General features: G+C 45.7%; 1 protein-coding gene across 1 annotated transcript in view; it reads right to left on the reverse strand.

The window, feature by feature from the left end:
* Positions 1–16,993, reverse strand: part of LOC118881846 — a 50,105-nt gene extending 33,112 nt beyond the window's left edge. Inside the window, exon 1 of the mRNA XM_036827128.1 lies at positions 16,962–16,993. Coding sequence (XP_036683023.1) covers positions 16,962–16,967 — 6 coding nt within the window. The 5' untranslated portion in view covers positions 16,968–16,993. The remainder of the gene's footprint in view (positions 1–16,961) is intronic.
* Positions 16,994–24,879: the final 7,886 nt, after the last annotated feature.

The following is a 24,879-nucleotide window of genomic DNA, read 5'->3' on the forward strand; positions in this document are numbered from 1 at the left end:
GGTATCTTAAATTGCCTCCTTTGCATCTGTGATTGTATGAGCACCAGCTTACCCCCCAACCTCAAGTCACCCCAGAAGAGGCTGACAATCCTAGACTCTGTGGAATGGCCAAGTATGGAGTATTTTATCAGTGTGTCCCAAAACGTTCCACAGAAGATGAAATGGTAAACAGTGGCCTGCTTAGGAATTCTTCCTTACTAGGGAAATACATTTTAATGCCTGCTCTGAATTCAGCATCCCTTGTGCCACTAGGGGCTGAAGCTAGTTAGATAAATTTGTAGAGACATATGCACCCCCAGACACTAGGCTTATGGGGCAAGGATGTTTCTCCCGGTTGCTGTGAAAGGCTGCAGCCCATGGTTGCCTAATGACTTAGATGTTTTGTTTCCTGCACTCCTTTCAGAGTGTGGAAAGAGCGCCTGGGGAGCTGAGCCGTGCTCTGCTTTGCTGGAAGGCCCTCCGCCTCCTGCAGCTGCTTGATAGTTCTGGTCTCTGTGGCAGGTTTATATTGGAACCCCCCATCTGTCTGCAGAGCTCATTAGATGGGAGAAAGTGCTTCTAAAGCAGCAAATGACAAATTTTCTTCACTTACACGGGTGCCAAAGGAACAGGTCAATGTGGGTTGTTCTTGCTTAGATTAATCACAGGAAATGCCCGCTTCTGTGCCGACCTGTCACTTACCAACAACAGCTAAACCAGGCGTTATTTAATCACGTAACCCTGAATACCAGCCACCCTCTCTGCCCACAGAAACATGACGATCTGCTTCTTTAACAAATATCTGAAGGTTTCAGCTGCCAACAGATATTGATCGATTTCAAATCTCCTTTCCAAAATCAATACCAGCAAGCAGCCAGGACTTCAGGCTCTGGGACAGAGGGAGTTGATGGTCTGAACCACCCTCTAACGGTCGGGCCGCCACAAACCTGGGCATCTTGGCAGAAAGATGCTCCCAGCCCATCCGCCTTCCCAGCTTGTCTGGCAAAGCGCTGTTTGCTTGGGGAAGCCAGAGATGCTCCCAAGAGGAAGTACATTTATGAACAGAAGGGAAACTTTTATCGGGCTGATCTTCATCTTCATCTTTCTTATCACCTAAGCGATTTTAAGTTGATGATGTTTAATGAGATCCATGTCGTTCAGATAGACTTCAAGCTGTGATCCAGCAAGGCAACACCAATTTAGCCTTACTAAACATCCCTCCCGACTTTTCTTTAAGTACTTCATGCCACATAAATTAGACTGCCATCGAGATAATTGGATCCTTGTGGCTCTTAATTTTTCACAGATACACTATTTTGAAAATAAATCACGAACCATCACCTTTGAATGTTAAAGTTAATTTACATTGAATATGCTTTCCTACTTCAAAGTATGTGTATGTCTACATCTTTAACAGGTACTTGACAGCTATGGACCCTCCCTTCATTGCCATCTAAACCACAAGTTAAATCTAAAATATTCATGTCAGTCCAAAGGAGCCAGAATCAATTGACTTTTTGTTAATCGTCTTTTCAGAAATGATTATGTCCAAACATTCGGCAACTTTATAATCGGTTGGAACTGTTGTTCCGAAAAGCATTATATTTTCCTAGGTATCACAAGAGTCCATCCTGCATTTGCACTGAGGCTGTGTGCATTTTGAATAGACAGAACATCTCCATGACCATTCAATACAGATGAATAGACTCGTCTGATATATAAAGAACTCGATTACATGTTTCAATAAAGAATAAAAATGTGCCTTTCTTTTTCAAAAAGATCTCTCTTTTTTTTTGTCTGTAGGTAGCATAAACATTACACAAAGAGAACAGCTGAGATGCACTCCTCTATAGATTTTGATTATAAAATGCAAAAGCGTACCCATCACAAAGAAGTTGCTCCACACCCTGAATTATCTAATAGAAAGTATCGATATTAACTAGTAATTCTAAATGGCCCCTAACCAAGTGCATGTCAGGAGAGTGAAATAAAACACTGCATCCGATGTCAAGTGAAAACTCATTACCCCAAGTTCATTTCCTCTGCTTCCTACATTGCATCACCCCCATCATTCTTCAGCAGGCCGAGAGCACAGAAGGAGAGACACTCAATAAATAAAGTGTAAATGCATTTTGCAATTACAAAATGTTAAATAAAACATGGCTCACTGCAAGGCGGCAGCAAGGAGGCATGGGGGGGAGATGGCAGGCGAGCAAAGTAGAACTAGCCCACGTTCTCCCCAGTTTTTCTGCCGTCCTCCTGTTGGAAGGCAACGTTCTTCAAGGGGCTCTTTGGGAGGCATTTCAGTGCACGGAGTGGAAAATGAGGAAACGTGCTCTAAGGGAAGCCCCAAAATGACAGATTGGAGGCAACGCTTTGCCATTCATGGAACCACTGGCCTCTGTGGACTTCTAAGTCATTAGCTCACGGGGCGTCGAGCTTGGGTGTCTTGCTGCTGAAGCAGAGGTCACTAGATCAGAAGTGACGTGATGAGGGCCAGAAGCCACACACGGCTCATCCTGGCTTCTCTCGACCTGCACAACAGCACAGCTGTTCACATTTTAAGGAGCACACGAACCACCCAGGGGTCTGGGGGTCAGCAGGTCCGGTGGGACCCTAGATTCTGCGTTCCTAACAAGCTCCCCTGGGATGCTGCGGCTGCCGGCCCTGGGGCCTCATTCACAGGAGTGCAGCTCTGTAGTGCAAAAGGTTTCTGAATCTATAGAGAAATGAGGTCTTGCAGAGAAATGTTTTATCTTAGATCACACATTTTCACCCGGAGGTTTGTCACATGTTTTGTGAGGCTTGTAGTGAAAAGTGGGCACCACCAGTAAAGTAGCAAGATTGCACATGACACTTCTAAGGATTTAAGTTACAGGTAAATCAATGTCATCACCTACGTTTGATTTGCTGTTTGTCAAAGAAGAGGGTGGATTTATAGCCCATGTCTGAGAATGTGTTTCAGGGACAGCCTGGTTCTTAACGAATGTGCATTCCTGGGAGCGTAAGAAGCAGATCCAGCCCCCTTTGGTGGGGATTTTCTTAATACTCTGGAAGGCAATGAGTCTCTACATTGAAAGTACCGTGGCCTGAGGAGGTCGGTAAACAGAAGGCAGCATCATTTCTACACCCGCAGTGATTACACATGGGACTGAGAGCTCTGGTTGCGCATTCAGCTCTGAGATCCATGCTGAATTCAGGACCTAGAGCAGGCTGCCTCTCATCTTTTCTCTGTTTTCTCTTCCCAAAGCTGCTCTGGAAATGCTCAGCTTTCACTGCTTTGTCCTCTTTACAGATTATTCCTTTATTGCACACTTAATATCGGGCATCATCCTAAGGGCTTTTCAAATAGGCATCAATGTTATTCCCATTTTGCAGATGGGGAGACTGAGGCACCAGAAGTGAATTCTCAGAGCTAGGGATATGTGGTGGAATCCTGTAGTCTCACCCAGACGCCGTGCTCTCAGCGGTTTGCTAAAGCTGCCTTGTTCTTCCTTTGAAAGACCGGCTTACACAGAAGGAGCTAAGCCAGCAGATAGAAGGCTCTAGGGAAGGGGTCTCCATGGACGAAAACACAATTCTCACTGCCTCAGAGATGGAGAAAAATGGAAAGTCCCCAAGTAGTACTTAAATCCATATACAATGAGTTATTGACCACGTAATTGGAGTAAATGCTCAACACAGGAGGAGAAATTGTAATTAGGTCTCCGATCCCTCTGAATCCCAAGGAGAGAGAATCATGTGAACGCTGAGAGCGAGACTGCAGGATCAGACTTGGTTTCTGCTGACCATCTCCAAGTGTGGAGTCAGGGGGCCTCCATCCTCATCTCTCCTGTGGGAAACCCACTTCATCGCTGCCTTTACGAACTAGGTTGAGCCCTCGGTGGATGTAATGAGAATGTCAGAAGCAGTAAATGCATATCCTGTCAAGGGGAGGCTGATGAACGCGTTCTCATCATTTGACGCAGGCAGACTCAACAGCCACAGACGGAAGCCAAGTGGGCACCAGGCAGCCACACGATGGGAACGCAGGGCTGCACTAAAATCTATTAGCAAACATTCCACAAAAGCAACATGACCCCACGTGTTCTTTCTCTTACTTGGAGTTGCTGTCCAGCCATTTTCGACATCGCCCCATAACTGCCACCAGCTCCGGCAGCCCAGGCGGGCGGCGAGCATACGGTGGGTGCTCAACACACGTTTCCCAAATGAATGGTGCTTATTATTCTGTTCAAAGGGATGCTGTATTGATTGTTCCATCTTCAAGAAGCAAGGAGGGAGAGCAGCTTATTAAAGGCAGCACAACACCTGAAGACATTTCTGTCTCCCTTCAGGCCCGCGTTTCAAAGTCTTCACTGCAAATAATCCAGCTGTTTAAGCGGAAAGCAAGTAGGAACAGCAGCTGCTCCCAGCTCAGCGGAAGCCAAAGCCCTTCGTGAGCACTGCACGGATGCTCAGGTTGTTTACACACCCAGTCCTGGTGTTTCCAAGGGGCCACATATGTATACGTGTGAGCCCTTCCTCCGCCTCGTCTGCGGGTCAGTGAGGACGTGTCACGGGCCAAACCCCACCTGCCTCTGGTTTCCTATGACCTGCGAGCTAAGAATGTTTGAACATTTTAGGTCTTATTTTTTCACATAGTTTTAGATTTCCAGGATCACTGAGCAGACAGTGCGTAGAGTTCTACATGCTCGCTCCCTTCCCCCCTCAGCCCAGGTACACACTTCTCCCTATTGACAGCTTACATTAGTGGTACATTTTCTACAGCTGTGAGCCTTAACCCAAGTCCACCTTTTACGTTAAGGTTTGGTCTTTGAGTCATACAGTTCTATAAGTTTTGACAGACACATAATGGCCTGTATGCACCATTACAGTTTCATACAGAATATTTCCATAACCCCCCCAAATATCCCCTGTGCATCACGTAGTCCAGAAACCAAAGGGATCATCATATTTCATGACATGTGAAAATGACGTGGAATTCAAATTGCAGTGTCTGCAAACAAAGAAAGAAAGTTTTACTGGAACCCAGCCTCCCCGGTTTGTTTACATGTTGTCAATGGCTGCTCTTGTTCTACCCCAGAGCTGAGACCACGAGACCTGCAAAGCCACAAATATTTACAGCAGGAAAAGTGTGCTGACCTCTGGGGTAGACCATCAGTTCTGGAAAGTCCAAGTTGTCACCTCTCAGCAAGTAGTGAGGGCATGTGGTCACAGTAGTTTTCAACTATATCCTGTCCTCTCAGAAATGTTAGCAATTGGTTCCAAAGACAGCTCTCTCCCAGGGCCCTGGAATCCCTTCTGCCATTTTGCTGATGGGTCTTTATCACCTATGTCTTGACTTTTTCAAATAGTGAACCTCCAATAGGAGATGTGCAGTAGAGGATCAACCTCGCCTCGGAAAGGAGTGACCTGTGCCCAGTTCCTGGGAGGTGAGCTCTCCTTGGATCCTCCTGTTTAGTAAGAGTGTCCTTGTTTACCGGAGGCCTTGGGCTACCCCTGATATTCTATGCCAACAACGAGATGTGTGGTGGGGGCCTGGGGCCGTGCTGTATCAGCTCAACCCCTGGAGGGACTAGAGACCAAAGGTCAGCCACAGGGGTGGTCAGTGTTGCCTGTGTGTGTAACTGACCACCGTGAACACCTTGGACACGAAGGCTCGGGTGAGCATCCCTGGATGGCAATGCTTCACACATGTTGTCAGACACCATTGCTGGGAAAAGTAAATGCTCTCCACGACTGCATTCGGGGAACACACCTGGGTGCTCACACCTTGTCTCTCCCAGGCCTGCCCTACGCATGTCTTTCATTGGCTGATCTTACTCTGCATCCTTACGTTGTGATAAACCATAACCATGAGTTTAACTGCTTTCCTGAGTCCTCCTAGTGAATTGTTGAACCTGATGGTGGTCTTGGGGACTCCTGACCCACAAAAGTCTGTTGGTTTGATGGTTCTGTTGAATGTGAGGGTAACAAAGCATGAAGAGTTACCTCTCCCACAGATGCCAAGGTGAAGATCCACGTTCCCTCATCCGTCACAGTTCCTCTACAACCACCAGCGTCTACACTGTGAGAGGGAGGGTCTCTGATCTTTCCTCAAGTTGCGTTATTTCTGTCTTTGCTGTTTTGAAGTAGATACAATCATCTCCATTTCAAAGATGGGGAAACATGGGCTTAGAGCAGGTAAGCAGCCCACCCTGAATTTCAAGGTCAGCAGACAGCTGAGCCAGACAAACCCAAGCCTGTTTTGTTTTTTTCAACTACGAATTAACTTCCAAAGTTTCCAGGAGTCTCTTAGATAAAAACTCACTTTCAGTCTTTTTATTAAAGATGTATTTGACTGAGTGTGGCACAGAAGGGAAATTTCAGAGAGGATCTGGAAGTTCATATTTGAAGAGGTTTGTAAAAGCCAGATAAAAATACAGGGTTTTCTGTTCCAATGAGAACTGAATGTTAGAATATATTGGTATCAGGTCACTGTGACCTGTAAAACTTGGCTCTTCTCTTTCTGTCAAGCTTTTTTTGTTTGGTTGGTTTTTTTGCTTGTTTTCACTGGAAAGACTTTTTCTTTTAAAAACCTAGAAAATGCAAAGGAGAAGAGAGAACGGAAGGCTCACCCAGGTTCCTGAAAGGCAGAGGCAATCAGCTGCACATTTCGGTGCATTCTGCCCAACTCTCAGGATAAGAGATAGCAATTTAGGGTGAAGTTATTTAATTTAAATAAGGGTTCATTGGCTATTAGAGCTGTTGTCTGGCCGGGCTACAGAACAGAAGCAGAATCTCTGGGGGCGGGCAAACTCCCTGAAGACCTCAGCATGAGAACCGTCCTACTAGATTCTGCAGCACATCCAAGACCCTGTGATGTGCTTACATCATGGAGTTTTTCGAGTCTCAGATGGAATCTTCAACTGTTAAATTCATCTCTTACTGCACTAAAGTAGACATTTTGTAACACTTTGAAGAAAATGTGTCTGGATGGTGTATTTCATGAGCCAGTGGATGTCAGAGACTGCCTGGTGTCACCCACACACAGGGAAAGTCCCTGCTTGGGTCTAAGGTTCTCAGATTTTCCACTTTTTTTCATGAACTGCAGCAGCTGCCGTTATTTCCTTCTGGCAGGAGTGTGGTGGGGAGCGATCTGAGACCACACACATTTGTGTTTGTTTTTATGCAGCCATATCTTCTCCTTCTAAAACTGGTCTTTGCGTTTATCTTTATTTTATCATTTTAAATCCTTGCCGAAATGTGTCTAACTTTGGCCCATTTTGACTGATTTTCCTTGGGATATGGAGAACATTTGTCGCCTGTATTCTGAGATATTTATCACATTTCCAGCAATTTTTCTGTAATGATGTCATTGATAATTAACTCTGTTTCAGTAGTTCTGGTATTTTCCTTAGAAATAGCTATAATTCCTCACATTGGTTTTCTTATCTATAATTAACCATTTCATCTTATCTCTTCAACTTTTCCATCAGCATTGTGCAAGAGCTTCACAAGTTCTCCATTTCTCTCTGTGCCTTTATGAATATCTTAGTGGGAACTTGAGAGAGTCTGGTTGGGGAAGGAGCTGACCAATCCCCACTGCGTGGCCTGATTTGGGAACTTGGGAAAGTCCTAAAGCATCTTGGCTTGACTTAACACTTAAAAAAAAAAAATCTTATCCTCCAAACAGCAATAAAAACCCAGGTTTAATTCTATAATAGAAAGATTATTTCCCGTATGCAAAATACAGTGTACTAATCATATGGTGTAAATTACTTATTCATTCTATAAATATTTATCAACTGCCTTTGACAGAGCAGTCACTTTTCTAGTTCTTGGAAGAGAAAACAAAACGCAAAATCCCTGATCTCATGGGGGAGACAGATGATAAAAAAAACAAGTAAGTAAATTATGGAGTGTATCAGAAGGTGCTAAGTACTTAGGAACAAAATAAAGACGGGAAGGAACTAAGGTTCGGGGGAGGGTGTGTACACCACAGACTCCTGAGGTGCAAGCTTGCCTTCTCCTCTGGTAAATGTTCAGTTATTGACACTCAGGAACCAACAATGACTGCTCTTTAATTACGTTTCATGTATAATTATAAATTTCATGCAAACTAGTCACTAGGGAAATTTTCCAGTTTAAGGCCCTGTTACATCAACACTTTTATGGTAAAGTGAATGATGTTCTGAGCAATTTCTCCTTCCCTAGATTATGGAATCACCTGGGAGGCCACCCTTCTAACTTTCATTGCTGTCATAATTCGTTTCTATGGGAATTTGCCTTTCAATGGTATAAATAATGCAACAAAAACATAAAACAAAAACTGGTTCCACCCAGTTCCTCTCCACAGGCAGGAAGGGTTTTTGCCTTTGAGCATTCCTGTCACTTCTGAATGTCACATTTCTCATTTCAGTGTCACTGGGAGCAGACTGGAGGATGGAATGAAGAGTTAACACCAAGTATTTCTAAAGCTTCTCAGAAGGACCCTCTGTTTCCCCCAGAATCTAAGACCTGGCACCACTGCACGCCTTTTCCCCACGGGGAGGGTGGTGGGAAGAATAACGGCCCCCCAAACGTCCTCACCTTAATCCCTGGAACCAGGTTACCCAACATGGCAAAAGGGACTTCCCAGATTTGATTTAACTGAAGACCTTGAGATGGGAGGGTGTCCTGGATGGTCTGGATGGACCCAAAGTCCTCACGAGGGTCCTTAAGTGCAAGAGGGAGGCTGGAGGGTCAAAATGGGAGATGTGAGGACGGAGGCAGAGGTGGGAGTGACACCACTGCTGACTCTGAAGATGGAGGAAGGGGTCACGAGCCAAGGAATGCAGGCGCTTCCAGAAGCTGGAAAAGGCCAGGCAAGGAATGCGGCCCTGGAGCCTCAAAGGGGACCAGTGCTGATGACACCTTGATCTTGCCCCAGGAGATCCATGTCAGACTTCCAGCACCCAGAACTGTCACATAACTAGTTTGTGTTGTTTTAGCTGCCAAGTTGGTGACAATTTGTTACAGCTGCCACAGGAGGCTGATACGGGGACCGCTGTTTGGATTCCCCTCCAGCTGGGTCAGGGCCGGCCGAGGAGACTCATCCGATGGCCCTGGGTCACATTCCCCGTGGCTGTGGTCTCAGCCGTGGGTCCCATGGGGCAGGGATTTGGGTCTGCCTTGTCCGACGCTGTATCCCCAGTGCCCGTCACCATGTCTGGGATGCACCCTGTTTGTTGGATGACTTGAGCAAACCTGGTCCCACAGAAGCTCTGTGTAAGGAAAACGTGCTGGCAACAGCCTGCTTCATGTCTGACTTTATGCCGCATTCAGGGACTGTGCCCGAGAGAAGCCCTGAAGTTTAAACTGCTCCGGGAGGGCCCCTCTGCCAGGAATGTGCACTTTGACAAGCCACCCGAACCCCTGCGAGATCCTGGTGCCTCCAGAGGCGCCTGCGTGGGGCTCTGTACCCCAGCCTCCCCGATGCACGTGGGGAAGCTACGTTCCAGCGTCATTAGCGAGCCACCACTTCACATCTTCCCTTCTCCTTTTCTTCTTTCTGAGCAGCTGGGAAAACATGTATCTCAGGATGAACCAGGGATTCGCTGATCACAACCGGACCCTCTGGCTCATGACATCAGCTTAAGGTGCGAGCTCCCGATGGAGCAGCCCACAAAGGTAAGTGGTCCTGAGTTTACTGCAGACGTTTCATTTCCATGAAAAGATACCACGTTTCCTGCATACACACCTTTCCCGCCTGTCAGGCTTCCTCCGTGTCGGAGCCCACAGCCTGTGTGGCCTTCAAGGGACCATGGTTTAAAAATGGCCATTCCAGGTGAAAACCTTAGAAGCGGTGAGCAGGTCGTCCAGACTTCCGGCCCCTCCCGGATGCAGGGGAAGAACCAAGATGCTACCATCACTGACCTGCACTCTTCGCCTCTACCCTTACTGCTGCAGGGAACGCACTGGAAATTGCAGAACAGGCCAGCACCAGCCCATCCCGACTGCTACAGCCAGATGTCCTTTCTTTTAAGAGTTAACCTTTGGTAAAAAGGGAGTAACACACCAGCTGTATTGGGGGGATTAAATCTCTGTGCTAGAAGAATGATTTATGCTCCAATAAAGCCAAACAAAACCTAATTGGGTAGGATGAGACCACCAAAAATTACGTTCACAATGAAAAACAGGACGAGAACTAATTACCCGGGTGCAGTGTTCCATTTAGCTATAATTCTACAGTCAATTAGTATTCTGCTTAATTGTACAATTAATGAACATATAAATTAAATTCATAGTTTATTTCTACCACTAAATTACTTATTTGAATTGCCTCTCTTTGGAAAAAAATAAGCGACTCAATGCACACATTATTAACATGACTCGGCGTGCCTTAATTGTAAAACAATTACGCCACTATCATGGCTGGGGTGCTGCTTGTGTTATTGGGAGCTGAATAATTTAATTTTCTCTTATCAAGTGAACAGGTGATAGTTTCACTGACTGACACGCAATTCTCCTGGCAGATATCAACTTCCATCGGCAGGTCCCACCCTACCCAGCCCCTGTAAAGGCAGCACCGGAGACGTAGTGGTTTTAACTTGACCTTTGGGAGGCAGAGTCAAATTCCCATGGAAGCATCTCACTCTCGGCAGGTGGGGGTGAAATTGCCGATAAAGAGACAGCAGAGCTGCCTCCCCAGCCCTCACTGGCTACTAGGTAGAGGAGGAGAGACGATGACAACAGAAAAGCAATCCTCAGTGGCTCCTGTGGTCCCTTCAGTCCCTAGAACATCCCTCTGCAGGAGTACCTGAAGTCCACAGGTGGCGGGCGCTCACCTGTGCTCATGAGCAAGACTCCTCCCCCCAGGACGGCTGCCGCCCCGTCCTCGCATCCACTGAGCCTCCACTGGTGCCGCCTTATTTGTGCGGCCCTGGTTCTCTCCCAGTTGCTGAAGCACTGAAGCCTTTGACTTTCCAAGGCTCAATGATGTCCTGTCATGGGAAGGGGGATGGCTCTGTCCCCTTGGTGTTGCACAAGCAGAGGGGTCCTGAAGTCCTGCAGAACCCAGCGAGACAGCTGAGTCCATGGGTCCTGCCGTAGCCCATCCCTTCCTTTCTTCCCAGACAATACCCCGCCTGCCCTAGACACACAGTGCCCAGACCCTCCTCCAGTGCTTCTGCCAGGAAGGGTCTCCTTCCAGCAGGAGTCCCCTTTGGTCCCTCAGGAGATTGGTTTCTGACCCAGCTGCCCTGCCAGCAATCTAGATATACCCCCGCTGGGTTTATGTTCCCTCTGGGATTCCTACTCCACTCAATTAAATCCTTGCTACATTCCGCTGTGAAATCGTGCAGTCTCGGGGGCCCAGCTCTGGCTCTGTCCGTGCATGTGACCTTGGGCAAGACCCTCAGTCTTTCTGAGCCTGGCTTCCTCATCAGTGAAGAGGGGTTAGCAGTGTTTTCCTGGGGGTCCTGTAAGATGAAAGGATAAAGGGCTTGGAGGGGCTCGGGAGCACGCTCAAAAGGGCCCCTGCTGGTGTGAGGCAGCTTGACTCTGCCGACATTGTGCCTCAGTGGTGCTGAAAGGCAAAAGCCCTATCACACCAAATGATGTAGGTGACTAATACAAAGCCGACGTCGGGGAGCTTGAAATTAGGCTAGCCTGGGGAAGAGAGTGCGCTGGGAAGCAAAAGGCCGTCCAACAGTTCTCCTGAGATTTGCTGGGCCCAGTTCTGAGATTGATTCGGTGTGTTTTCCACGTCTGAACACAGTCTGAATCATCTAACACAAACAGAGGCAACCGGCCTGGATTAACTGGCTGGCGCGCACGTGTTTATACACAGGGCAGCCGAGCGCTTGCTAGAGCGGCGGTCCAGGCTTGAGCAAATGCTCATCCACTGATGCCTGCAGATGTGTGTCAAAGTCAAACTGGCCCCAGACAGAGTTAAACAGGCAGGTGAGACATTCCTCAAGACTAGTGCAGTCGGGGCCAAACTCAACTCCACTGAAACCAGCAGTGGGGGGGGCGGGGAGGTTAAGCCCTGGGGAGCCAGTGGAAAGTGCTGGAAGCCACCTTCGGGGAGGTAGCCAGTGGTGTGTGTGTGGCACACTGAGTGAACGTTTTCCTCTGTGATGTGGATGTCAGGCTGCTCCTCTCCTAGGGAGACTGAGAGGTGAGGCGCTAGCTCCTTCTCTGTCCACACTTCAAGGAGGCGCCTCTCAGGTCCTCGAGAAAGGTATTTCCTGGGTTGTTAAACAGGCAAGGGGCTGGGAGGACATCTGCAAAGGGGCAGAGGAAGAATTTACAATTTCAAGTTTTCTAAGTAAGTGCTCTAAGCAAGGGGAGGTGAGAAAACTCCAGCTAGGAAGAAATGTGTCTGACGTTTCCCCAAGCTGAGGGAGACGTTCAGGTTGTCTTGGTCACGGGTGAGCGGGTCCTGGGCTTCCGGCGGGTGGCTTGGGCACGCTGCTGGCTGCCTCTTCCTTCCCCTGAGGTCTGCTCCACGGCACCAGGGATGAAATTTCTCTCTCGGGCAATCAATTCCCCAGCCCTAAATGCCTGAGTCCTAAATTCCCAGCAATAACATACAAGATGTGCTGGTTCAGTTCATGTTATTAGCTGTCTCTTAATAACCTTTGGGTCAGGGGTGTTATTGATGCTTGAGCTTAATTCAAATTATAATGGGATAAATCACCTGCCGTCTACAATCCTTGTTTATTGAATTTCGTATGATCCACTTAATTTAGGCCCTCCCAACTCTGAAGGTTGAAGCCTATTGAAAATCCGTCTCTTTATCCTCTCATGACCTAATTTATGTTTTCCTCTTTAACTTTTCCACCTACTTTATTGCTGTCATAGCCTCGGAGGCTCCATGAAGCAGAAGGCAGGGCTGGGAAGATTAACATTTTTATTGCTTTATTTGGTATCCTAGCCAAGCCACCCAGATGAAAACAGACCTTTTGGGATTCTCTGCAGCCTCCCTCCCTAAGGCCTTTTGATTCTGTCCAGCAGTATGTACTTCCTTTGAGCCAATAAACATCTCCTGAGTATCTACTCTGGATTTTAAACTATTTTTGAAAATACAGAGTGCTTTCAAAATAGTGCGGCAACCCCAGAGAGGAGCCAAGCAGGAATATTTGCACTCGGGGAGCACTTCAGTCAACTGGATACAGATGGTCCCTGGGCAGAGTGCATTACTGCTGCAGCAAGTGCAAAGGAACCCAGAGGAGGGCCGGGTCTCCTTGGGGTGGGGAGAGGGAGGGGCAGTTACCTAAAAGGATGTGAGGCAGACCGCCGCCCGCCGCCCGCCAAGCTTGGTTAGATTTGGAAAAGAGGAGGTTGGTGGGGCTGAGAGGAGCGGTGGTGGGGAGGCGTTTCTTGGCCAAGGCACAGCCGTGGCCTTGGAATGGAGAACAAATGCAGGGGGGACTGCAGAGAGAAGCACCTCCCCAGACACCAGCTGGGCAGCGCAAGAGGGCCTGGGCTGTGAAGACAGGACGCCAAAGACGCCAAAGAGAGAAACAGGGATCTGGTAGCATTACAAGGCGCCGACGGTTCGTAGTCGATGCCTGGAGCTTTGCTCATTAATAACTGATGCCCTCAGCCCCACCTCGGAAGCACGGAAATCAAATAAGGGCTCTTTGGAAGCTTCCTCCAGCGCATGATTTGGTGCTGATAAAACAAAGTGCTTGCTGTTTGGAGAAAGCAGATGACCCACGCAGGTGCTCACAGAAAGTATCCACGAACAGTGCCACTTGCCCTTGAGGTGAGGCGTGGTCCCCGACTGCCCTTCCGAGCTCAGGGGTGATGCCTGTCGCTGGGCGAACCGCGGCCCTGCTGACTCACACTATTTAATCACAGGCAATTAGTGTGACTGACAGCCCTAATTAAGCCCTTACCTGAACAGGCTCCTTCCCGGCATCACTGCTGAGAGCAGCCAGCCCTACCTTTGATCTCTTTGATTTGCTGCTTTCTCCTCCCGGCTGTTTTAGGTCTCATCTAAATTTCCTCATCACCTTTAATGCACATTTTTATCCCATTTTTCCTAACGATTTTTAGATGCTGGTGCAAGGTGTTCTCTTAAAACACACACACAGTTACGATATTGTCAAAGAGGGCTCATCAGTACAGAAAGAGGGATTTGGCATCAAAATTGCTGGATGCTTAGAACAGCCTGCAATACACCAGTTTTTCAAATACAACATTATTGCCAATTAGCTGCAGAAATTTCTGATGGCAATTCTTCTTTTTCTACATTTTTAAAAATAAGACTACTTTTTGTCTTTGAAATACTTATACAAGCTAGACTTTTTGGAAGGGACTAATGGATGAAAATTGAAGAAAAAATGACGTAGCATTTTAAAACATTTAAAGTTTTACTCACTTCTAAGATCAAATGCATTTTTAAAAAACCTAATGGAAAATGAAATCTTGCATAATTTCATTTTGACTGATGTTTGTGATTCACTCCAGTTCAGGGTTGTAAGGTTCTGAACATACACAACCATCTGGAGGGTTCCCCCCGAATCCTTTCTTCAGTCAACATGTATTTTCTTAACTGGACAGCCACATGTAAAAGAATGAAATTACAACACTCCCTAACACCATACACAAAAATAAACTCAAAATGGATTAAAGACCTAAATTTAAGGCCAGACACTATAAAACTCTTAGAGGAAAACATAGGCAGAACACTCTATGACATAAATCACAGCAAGATCATTTTTGACCCACCTCCTAGAGTAATGGAAATAAAAAAAAAAATAAACAAATGGGGCCTAATGAAACTTAAAAGCTTTTGCACAGCAAAGGAAACCATAAACAAGACAAAAAGACAGCTCTCAGAATGGGAGAAAATATTTGCAAATGAAGCAACTGACAAAGGATTAATCTCCAAAATATACAAGCAGCTCATGCAGGTCAATATCAAAAAAACCAGCAACCCAAACCAAAAATGGGCAGAAGACCTAAACAGACATTTCTACAAAGAAGATACACAGATTGCCAACAAACACATGAAAGGATGCTCAACATCACTAATCATTAGAGAAATGCAAATCAAAACTACAATGAGGTATCATCTCACAGCGGTCAGAATGGCCATCATCAAAAAATCTACAAACAATAAATGCTGGAGAGAGTGTGGAGAAAAGGGAACCCTCTTGCACTGTTGGTGGGATGTAAATTGAACAGTATGGAGATTCCTTAAAAAACTAAAAATACAACTACCATACGACACAGCAATCCCACTACTGGGCATATACCCTGAGAAAACCATAATTCAAAACGAGTCAAGTATCACAATGTTCACTGCAGCACTACTTACAATAGCCAGGACATAGAAGCAACCTAAGTGTCCATCGACAGATGAATGGATAAAGAAGATGTGGCACATATATATATATATATATATATATATGTACAATGGAATATTACTCAGCCATAAAAAGAAATGAAACTGAGTTATTTGTAGTGAGGTGGGTGGAGTTAGAGACTGTCATACAGAGTGAAGTAAGTCAGAAAGAGAAAAACAAATACCGTATGCTAACACATATATATGGAATCTAAAAAAAAAATGGTTCTGAAGAACCTAGGGGTAGGACAGGAATAAAGACGCAGATGTAGAGAATGGACTTCAGGACATAGGGAGGGGGAAGGGTAAGCTGGGACGAAGTGAGAGAGTGGCATGGACATATATACACTACCAAACGTAAAACAGATAGCTAGTGGGAAGCAGCCACATAGCACAGGGAGATCAGCTCGGTGCTTTGTGACCACCTAGAGGGGTGGGATAGGGAGGGTGGGAGGGAGACACAAGAGGGAGGGGATATGGGGATATATGTATATGTATAGTTGATTCACTTTGTTATAAAGCAGAAACTAACACACCATTGTAAAGCAATTATACTCCAATAAAGATGTTAAAAAAAAAAGAAATCAAGAAGAACTACACACAGAAAAAAACAACCATGTATTTTCTTTATTGACGCTGTTTTGTGACAGGCACAGTGCTCTTGTATCTGTCTGATTTTAGGACAAATCAAATATGAGAGATACCCTTTCCTCAGCCACTGCACGCCCCTGAGGTTTTGAATTGTGGTTCATTCTTTCCCTTCTGCCCTACCTGCCTCTTCACTCCTCCTCTCCTCTCCCCTCTCACTGCCCTGGACCAGCCCCTGAGCCTCCGGTCGTGATTTATTTTAACAGCCTCCTGCCCAGGCTCTCTGACCCCTGCCTGGCCCCATTTCCTGGGCTGAGAGACAGAGGCCGAACTCGTTACCCTGACATCCTCTGTTCCAGTCCCATCCCAACTTCCCCGGGAGGCCGGCCTCACTGCCCCGACTTTGCCCGTCTCCTTCTGGGGTCCAGAAAATAGCCTTGTGTTCCCATCCCTCCTCCAGGACACATCGCTGTTGTGTCCCTCTACCTCCTGCCAGGCCTGCCAAAACACATGCGGACCTGCAGCTGACTGTGACCTCCCTCATTTCTGTCTTCAAGCAGCTTCGAACAGAACAACGACCTACATGCACAGAACTCAATGTGGACCGTGCACCTAACTCGTGCACAGCCTGCAAGTTAGGAGTTGTAAGTACTTTACAAAGGAGGACTTTAACCTGAGGCCAGAAAGGATCAAGTGCCAGAGGTCAAACAGCTACCTAGTGGTGAAGGAGGTTTTCCAGTGCAGGTGACCCTGGGCCGGGAGCAGACACCTCCCCACTGTGCTGGCTCTATCTCATGTTGGAATCACAAATACTCAGTGTCCAATTGTTAACATTTTCACCTGAACTGTGGTCTGCTCTAATCCTTTGGGCTTAGAAATCCAGAAAGCAAGGAAAGTGATCTGTGTCCCTGACTTGTTTTAGCGAGGGCTTTCCAGATGGTGGATCAGTGATTTAATGGCTATAGAAAGAATCACTTAAAAGGACATCAGCAAGTGGTACAATAGGAGGTCACAGGCTCTGTCCCCTCACAGAAAAAATATGATATAAACAACCATCCACAGATGAACATACCTTCATGGGGGCTCTGGACGCCAAGTGAGAGATCCCAGCATCTAAGCGGAGAAATGAGGAAACACGTCAAGTGATGCATGTAAACGTCTAACTTCTCTGCAGATCTAGGCTCCAGGCCCTGTTAAAAAATGGACAAACGAGTTGAATAGATACCTTTCCAAAGATACATACAGATGACCAACAGGTACATGAAAAGATACTCAGCATCACTAATCATCAGGGAAATGCAAATCAAAAACCACACTGAGCTATCTCCTCGCACCTCTTAGAATGGCTACTTTTAAGAAAAACAAAAGATAGCAAGTGTCGGTGAGGATGTGGAGAAAGGGAAACCCTGGAGCACTGTTGGTGGGAATGTAAATTGGTGCAGCCACTGTGGAAAACCGTATGGCGCTTCTTTAAAAAATTAAAAATGGAACTACCATATGATTCAGCCATCCCACTTCTGGATATTTATCCAAAGGAACTGACATCAGTATCTGGAAGGGATACCTGCACCCCCATGTTCACAGCATGTTTTGCCGGTTCATTCACAGTAGCCAAGATACGGAAACAACATAAATGTCCATCCACCGATGAATGGATAAAGAAAATGTGAGATATATTTGGAGTGAAATATTATTCAGCTTTTAAGAAGAAAGAAAGGCTGCCATCTGCAACAACATAGATGGGCCTGTAGGACATTGTGCTGAGTGAAGTAATCCAGTCACAGAAAGATAAATACTGCATGATCTCACGTATATGTGAAATCTAATCTACTCAAACTCCGCAAGCAAAGGGTAGAATAGTGATTGCCAAGGTGGGGGAGGGAAACTGGGAGATGTTGGTCAAGGGGTACCAAGTTTCACTTATGCAGGAGAAGTAAGTTCTGGAGATATTCTACCCAGCAGAGTGCCTAGAGCTAACAATACTGTATTGTATGCTCAAAATTTTCCAAGAGGGTAGATCTTACATTAAGTGCTCTTACCACAAAACTAATAATAATAACAGGGGCAGGAGGAAATTTTGGGAAGCGATGGATATATCTACGGCCTTGATGGTGCAATGGTTTCATGGGACTATACTTATCCCCAAACTCATTGAGTCGTATACATTTAATATGTACTGCTTTTTACATGTCAGTCATACAGCTATTAAAAAAATAATGGTTTAAAAAAAAAATCCATTAGGGTATGCATAGTATAGAAATTAGCCAACCACATGTGCTGCTGTCTCCTCAAGCTGTTTGGATTTCAAAGGAAAAAGAAATAAAATGGCCATGTTTGGGCAACGTCTGCAAACTTGGCTTGTCTGATTCATTTTCTTAAACGTGGTTTCTGGGTCAAACCATGCACTGCAGACGCTGGGGTGAGACGGAGGACGTCGGGAAGGCTGTGCTGTGGATTTCTGCGGTGCTGAAATCCATCCATGTCTCACTGTTCCCCACAAGTCTCTTCTGTATGACATCTTTCAGCCACATTCGTGTTGCCAACATGGTAGCTGTGGATAGTGGCCTTTGTGGAGGGGTCCAGGCTCGAATGTTGTTAATGATCTCTTTGCTTCCTAAAGTGGTTTTGTTGGGTTTAATTGATGTGTTTTAGGGGACAGGCATGAATCTGTCGCTTTCTCTTCTAAAGGGAGAAAATGAAGGGTTTTTATTCCCCAGCCTGGTATTCTTTGGGGCCCCCCCGGCCAAGGGAGAGGCTGTACCCCAACCCCTACCCTGAGCCAGTGGTGGGAGGACACACTGCCGTGCCGGCAGCCTCAGGATGGGTTAAAGCCACCTTCACGAGCACAGGCCAGACCCCGATGGAGGGTTTTCACAAATTTTCACAAGTGAACGAGCTGGGAACCCGGCCAGGAAATCCATCCTTTAGTGGACCACACCCTGTTATCTTGAGGACCATATTTACCACACACGGGCTTAGCTGAGGGTTAAGATGAACTGTAGCCTTGGTTTATTGAGTGCTTACTCTGCGCCAGGTGGTGCACCAAGGGATGAACACAGGTCATTTCGTTAAACCCTCGCACGACCGCGTGAAGACCTGTGATCCTCTCTGGCTAAGGAGGGGAAACTGAAGCTCCGAGGAGTCCAGTAACTTGCCTGATGCCCCAGCTCCCAGGTGGCAAAGCCCCATCCGGGGGACAGCGGGGACAGCAGGGCCTGCACCACTAGTGAAGATGCTGTAATGGGACTCTGGACACTTCACGCCAGGAGGCTGCTGAATTCGTCACAGGCACTGTTACAGCAATTGGGACGCGCTGGCCGGCGCTGCTCTGAACACACATTCCACTCCTGGGCGCTTGTGCCCGAAATGAAAATAGTCTCGGCTTTGCCTTCCCGCCTCTCGAAGCTGAAAACTGCTTTTCTCTAACTACGTTCATTCTAAATACGGGCTCCTCTCTAAATACATAGTCTAGAAAATCTGAACAATGAAGCAAAGCATGAAGTAAGATATCCTCTAGAATCCTGCCATCAGTGGGCAATAGCTTTTAGCGTTTCCTGAAGTGTTTACCGTTTCTGCACATAACTGCCACGGACAGCTGTGCACGCACATTCACGTGGGAACCCACTCCAGTGACAGTAACGCGGACTGGAGAAGAGGCAGCAATGTGGAGCCTGCATTTTCACTTAATCATCTGTCCGGGGTGTTTGTCCACGTTGATGGGCTCAGCTACACACTGTCGAGTGGCAGGGAGCATTCCAATCTGTCATTGTACCGTAATGTGTCTCTCCAGCCTCTTATCTGTGAACATCTACATCGCTTCCAGTGCTTCGCTGTTATCAGATTTGATGGACACCCTTCTACATAATCTTTAGCATCTGTCCACTTGCCTCTTACAGGGAGGGCAGTGAATAACCGGGAGCAGTATGCAATCTACCACAACCACTATGATTACATGTCATCAGTATTATACTTATCACTGCCAATCCACAGGACTGGAGCTTTGCAGTAAAAGAATATGATTGTTTTTTTTCATTCTTTCTAAAGAAGTTGCTTTAGCATTTCTTGTATGGCAGGCCTACTAGCAAGATGAAGGAGACATGAAACTAATATAAGGTGGATGCCGGATTGACCCTGGAGGAGAAAGGGACATTCCTAGAAAAACTGGTGACGTGACTAAAGCCTGGAGTTTAGTTAAGAGTACATATCAAGTTAAGTTCTCAGTTTCGACAAAGGCATGATGGCTACATAAGATGTTAATATGCCAGGAAAACTGAGTGAAGGACATACAGGAACCCTCTGTACCGTCACTGCAATTTTTCTGTAAATCTAATATCATTGCAAATTTTAAAAGTTTATTTAAAAAAGAGAAGAGGAAAGGGGGGAGGGATAAATTAGGAGTTTGGGATTAACATATGCACACTACTATATATAAAATAGATTACCAACAAGGACCTACTGTATAGCACAGGGAACTCTACTCGATATTTTGTGATAACCTATAAGAGAAAAGAATCTGAAAAAGAATATATATATATAATATATATAACTGAATCACTTTGCTGTATACCTGAAACTAACACAACATTGTAAATCAACTATAGTTCAATTTAAAAAAACAGTTCAATAAAAAAAAAAAAACAGTGGGCTTCCCTGGTGGCGCAGTGGTTAAGAATCCGTCTGCCAACGCAGGGGACACGGGTTTGAGTCCTGGTCCGGGAAGATCCCACATGCCGTGGAGCAGCTAAGCCCGTGCGCCACAACTACTGAGCCTGCGCTCTAGAGCCCCTAAGCCACAACTACTGAGCCTGCGTGCCACAACTACTGAGCCTGCGCTCTAGAGCCCACAAGCCACAACTACTGAGCCCACATGCCTAGAAGCTGTGCTCCGCAACAAGAGAAGCCACGGCAATGAGAAGCCCACGCACCACAACGAAGAGCAGCCGCCGCTCGCCGCAACTAGAGAAAGTCCGTGTGCAGCAACAAAGACCCAACGCAGCCATAAGTAAATAAATAAATAAAATTTTTAAAAAAACAGTAACAACAACAACAAAAAAGAATAGAGCTCTTTTTATTGGGAATAAAAATGTTATTACAAACTAGTAAAAGAAAAAACACCTGGGTATAACTTGGTAACTCTTGGTCACCTACATCAACTGGACTTTAATGTTGAAAGTTAACGTTCTGAAAATATGAGGCGTGGGAGCGGGGAGGAACTTCTCCTTTGGAACGTTCTGCTGATCATGGTGCAGACTCCAAAATGCTTCCCAAATCCGACGCCAGGCTCTGGGCCCCGGGGTTTCCAATTTCTTCCCTTATTTGGGGTGACTTCACTCCTCTAAGGGGACCATCCTTGGGTTTGGAAGAATCCAAGGGGCAGATCGCAGTTTGTTCCAGAAGCTGCCCTGTCTGCTTCAATGATCAGCTGGTTGAGGCTGAGGGCGTGGACGCTGACCATCCACCCTGCCTGCGTTACAGTAACGGTGCTGTCACTCACTACCTGCTCACATGGGGCGAGTCACTTAACCTCTCACTTCATCTCCAAAACAGGAAGAAGAATAGCTTTGTTGTGATGACTGTATAAGTTAATACAAGAAATGCACTTGGAATAATACCTGATTTAATAAAGATGACCTTTATTACTGTATTAGTTTTCTTTTGGTTGTGCCGTGGCAACAAATCCCTCCCGAATCTCAGGGGCTGACGATGACAAGGTCCTCTGAGGCTCTGCCCCCAACCCCGTTCCCTTTCTATGGTGGTGGGGGGAAGGCACAGTGAGACTCAGAACCTCCCATAGGATTTGGGCATCATTGTGGACTGATGCCATGGATAGGGGGATGGCATTTACCGTTTTCACTCACATTTAATTGGCCAAAGCAAGTCCAGTGGACAAGTCTGGTGTTAACAGGGACAAGGTCATGTAATCCTGTTACAGGGAGGGTAGTGAATAATTGGGAGCAGTATACAATCTACCACAACCATTATGATTACATATTATCAGTATTATACTTATGAGTGCCAATCCCCAGCACTGGAGCTTTGCAATAAAAGAATATGATCATTCTGTTTTCACTTTTCTTTAAAGAGGGTCCTCCTTTCCCTTAAGGCTTATTAGTAGGACTTGCAATTTACATAAAACAACATTCCTCTTCTGCATGCATTTCTCCATCCCATTGCTAGAGAAGATACACAACATTTTAGAACTGATTTCTAAAAGAACCATATCACTGAGACAAAATGTTAGAGAAGATCATTGTAAGAAATTTTCATGGCAAGGTGTCACGGTGTTTGCCTCAGAAGGAAAGGGGTGGAATGGAGACAAATGTGCTCCTTTACCCAGCGACTGTTTTCTCAAACCTGTTTCGTCTAATTAAAGGAAAATCAAGCAAAATAGTTCCAAAGTATCCTGGGGCTTCAGCTCACTTTTTGCACAGTGAGAATCCCAAACTTTCTCAAATCCTACCTCCAAGCTACACTCCTAAGAAGCTAGAAACTTCATCAATACAAAGACCAGAAATTTAAGCACACTGTACTTCAGTCTTTAAGGGGAAAGAGCCCAAGGGGAATTGAGAGATTTCCATGAGTATTTAAAATTTGAACAGTGCAGATCCAAAACCAAAAGCCACCAGAAAGGTTTCAGGAGAAATAATTTAATTGTAAATCCAAAGCAATAAATAATCAAGCATTGGTTCTCCAATGTCTAAAGTGCATCATCAGAGGATTTTATGTCTTGATTCACTGAAATGAACACAATAATGATCTCTGATTTTCAGGCTGGCCGTTAGGAGTGTTTGAAGTACCACTGTTTTCTGAAAGCGCGATAAAGAAGCAGCCATTCGGTAGCTACAGTCGCATTCTGTGTAGAACTCTAGAAGGCGCGGATATTCATTGTTCGTGGTTATCAATTTGACCTCTACTGAGTGGCCCAGATTTATGGGAAACTCATTAAGGAGTCAGGCGGTGACTGCACTCCCTCCCATCTCATAATTTACAGCATTCGGTGGGGGGCTGAGGGCTCCAAAACCGAACTCACTCAAAAGCTTTTCACTTTATCTTTAGACCTACTAGAGAATGGACTTGAGGATATGGGGAGGGGGTGGGGTGAGATGGGACAGGGTAAGAGAGTGTCATGGACATATATACACTACCAAATGTAAAATAGATAGCTAGTGGGAAGCAGCCGCATAGCACAGGGAGATCAGCTCGGTGCTTTGTGACCACCTAGAGGGGTGGGATGGGGAGGGTGGGAGGGAGGGAGATGCAAGAGGGAAGAGAAATGGGAACCTATTCTATATGTATAACTGATTCACTTTGTTATAAAGCAGAAGCTAACACACTATTGTAAGGCAATTATACTTCAATAAAGATGTTTAAAGAAAAAAAAAAAAAAAAAAAAAGATATCACCAAATAAAAAAAAAAAAAAAAAAAGCTTTTCACTTACCAGAGACTGCATGTTTGGGGTAGAACGTAATACCCATTTTTCTCATCTAAAAGCTGGGAAGATGCTTTTAGCATTAGCAATTTAGACACAATTTACATTTATATGTAAATATTAAAGTATATACAGACACACACAAACACACAAAGACACAGACACACCCACACACACACCCACACACACACACTTCTAATCTTAGAAGTTCCTCTCTTCTCATCTCCAGCTGCCATCGTGTTGGGAGCCTTCATCTGCTTCTTGAGCAAGAGGAGATGGAGAACTAGGGCCGTCAACCAAAACATAGTGCAGGAAGAAGGATGTGAATAAGAAAGTAGTTTACTGGGGGTCTTAAGAACTGCAACTGGGAAGACAGATTCCGGTAACCCCGAAAGAGTGTTCTGAGAGACAGAGTCAGGGGCTTATGAAGACAAAAGCCACAAGGTTGTTACAAGTTGCCGGCAGAGAACAGTGATTGGCTCTCACGCGAGTCAGAAAAGATCTGTCCTTACAAGTTGTTTTTGGGTAGGGGTCTGATAACTAGACTGTGGCGAGTTATTTTAGGGTAAGCGTACGATAAATATCTTGAGTTTACAGCAGGTGTTCTGGATGATTTCATCAGGCCCAAAGGTCAGATCCCATCCAGGCTGAGACACACATAAGTCACACTTCTTCTGTGGCCTCCCCGCTCCACTTTAGAGAGTTCTCTTAGCAATACCAACTCCATTTTGATTTTCTTTCACCAGGCCCACTCTTAAGACATTTACCACCTTCTGAGACCACTGGGCAAGACTGTCAAGACCCCCAAGTAGCATTAGACCCAGAATGATGTAGGGTAATCAAAACTATACAACTTAAAAGTATGTGAAGATATACTAACTTTCTTCCAAGTACTTAGCTATACACTTCCACAAACAGAAGTTAATGACTTAACTTTTAGATCATTACAATCCTTTGAAGTAGACATCATCATTGTTTGCACTTTATTGATGGAGAAGATGAAGCTCAGAGAGGTAAATCTGAGGTCATACATGATTCTTCTGTAAGTTTTCATACTATGAAAAACTACGTGATATGCACATGCACATCTACATATCCATATATATGCAAGGTCTTTACATCATTGATAAAGTCAAAGGAAACTCAAGTAGATGCAGCAATTCCCAGGCATTGTTACTGGCTAATGCTGGTATGACTTCTTTTCTCTGGTAGTCCCTGTCACATAATGCTTCTTAATACACAAATCAATGCATATTTCCTACCCAACCCTGCTTGGTGGAATTCTTATTAAAGGTGACTTATTTTCATTTCGTTATTAAAGCAAGTTTTCTAAAGGCTTTCTAGGAACAGAGGGTATTTGTTTCTTCCTTGCGCTCACCTAGTCAAGTCCCATCTGGTCAGATCCAACTCTGTTTACACCCGCACATACACAGCTGAAAGGAGCTGAAAGGAAAATGCAACCACCCTACCTGGCCTCAACCAGAAATCGTGAGCTCACCTCAACAGAAGTCCATGCAGCCTCGCTGGACTCTAAGCTCCGCGCTCCGCAACCCACTGGTC

The sequence above is a fragment of the Balaenoptera musculus genome, chromosome 15 (assembly GCF_009873245.2).
Source record: "Balaenoptera musculus isolate JJ_BM4_2016_0621 chromosome 15, mBalMus1.pri.v3, whole genome shotgun sequence".
Lineage (NCBI taxonomy): Eukaryota > Metazoa > Chordata > Mammalia > Artiodactyla > Balaenopteridae > Balaenoptera > Balaenoptera musculus.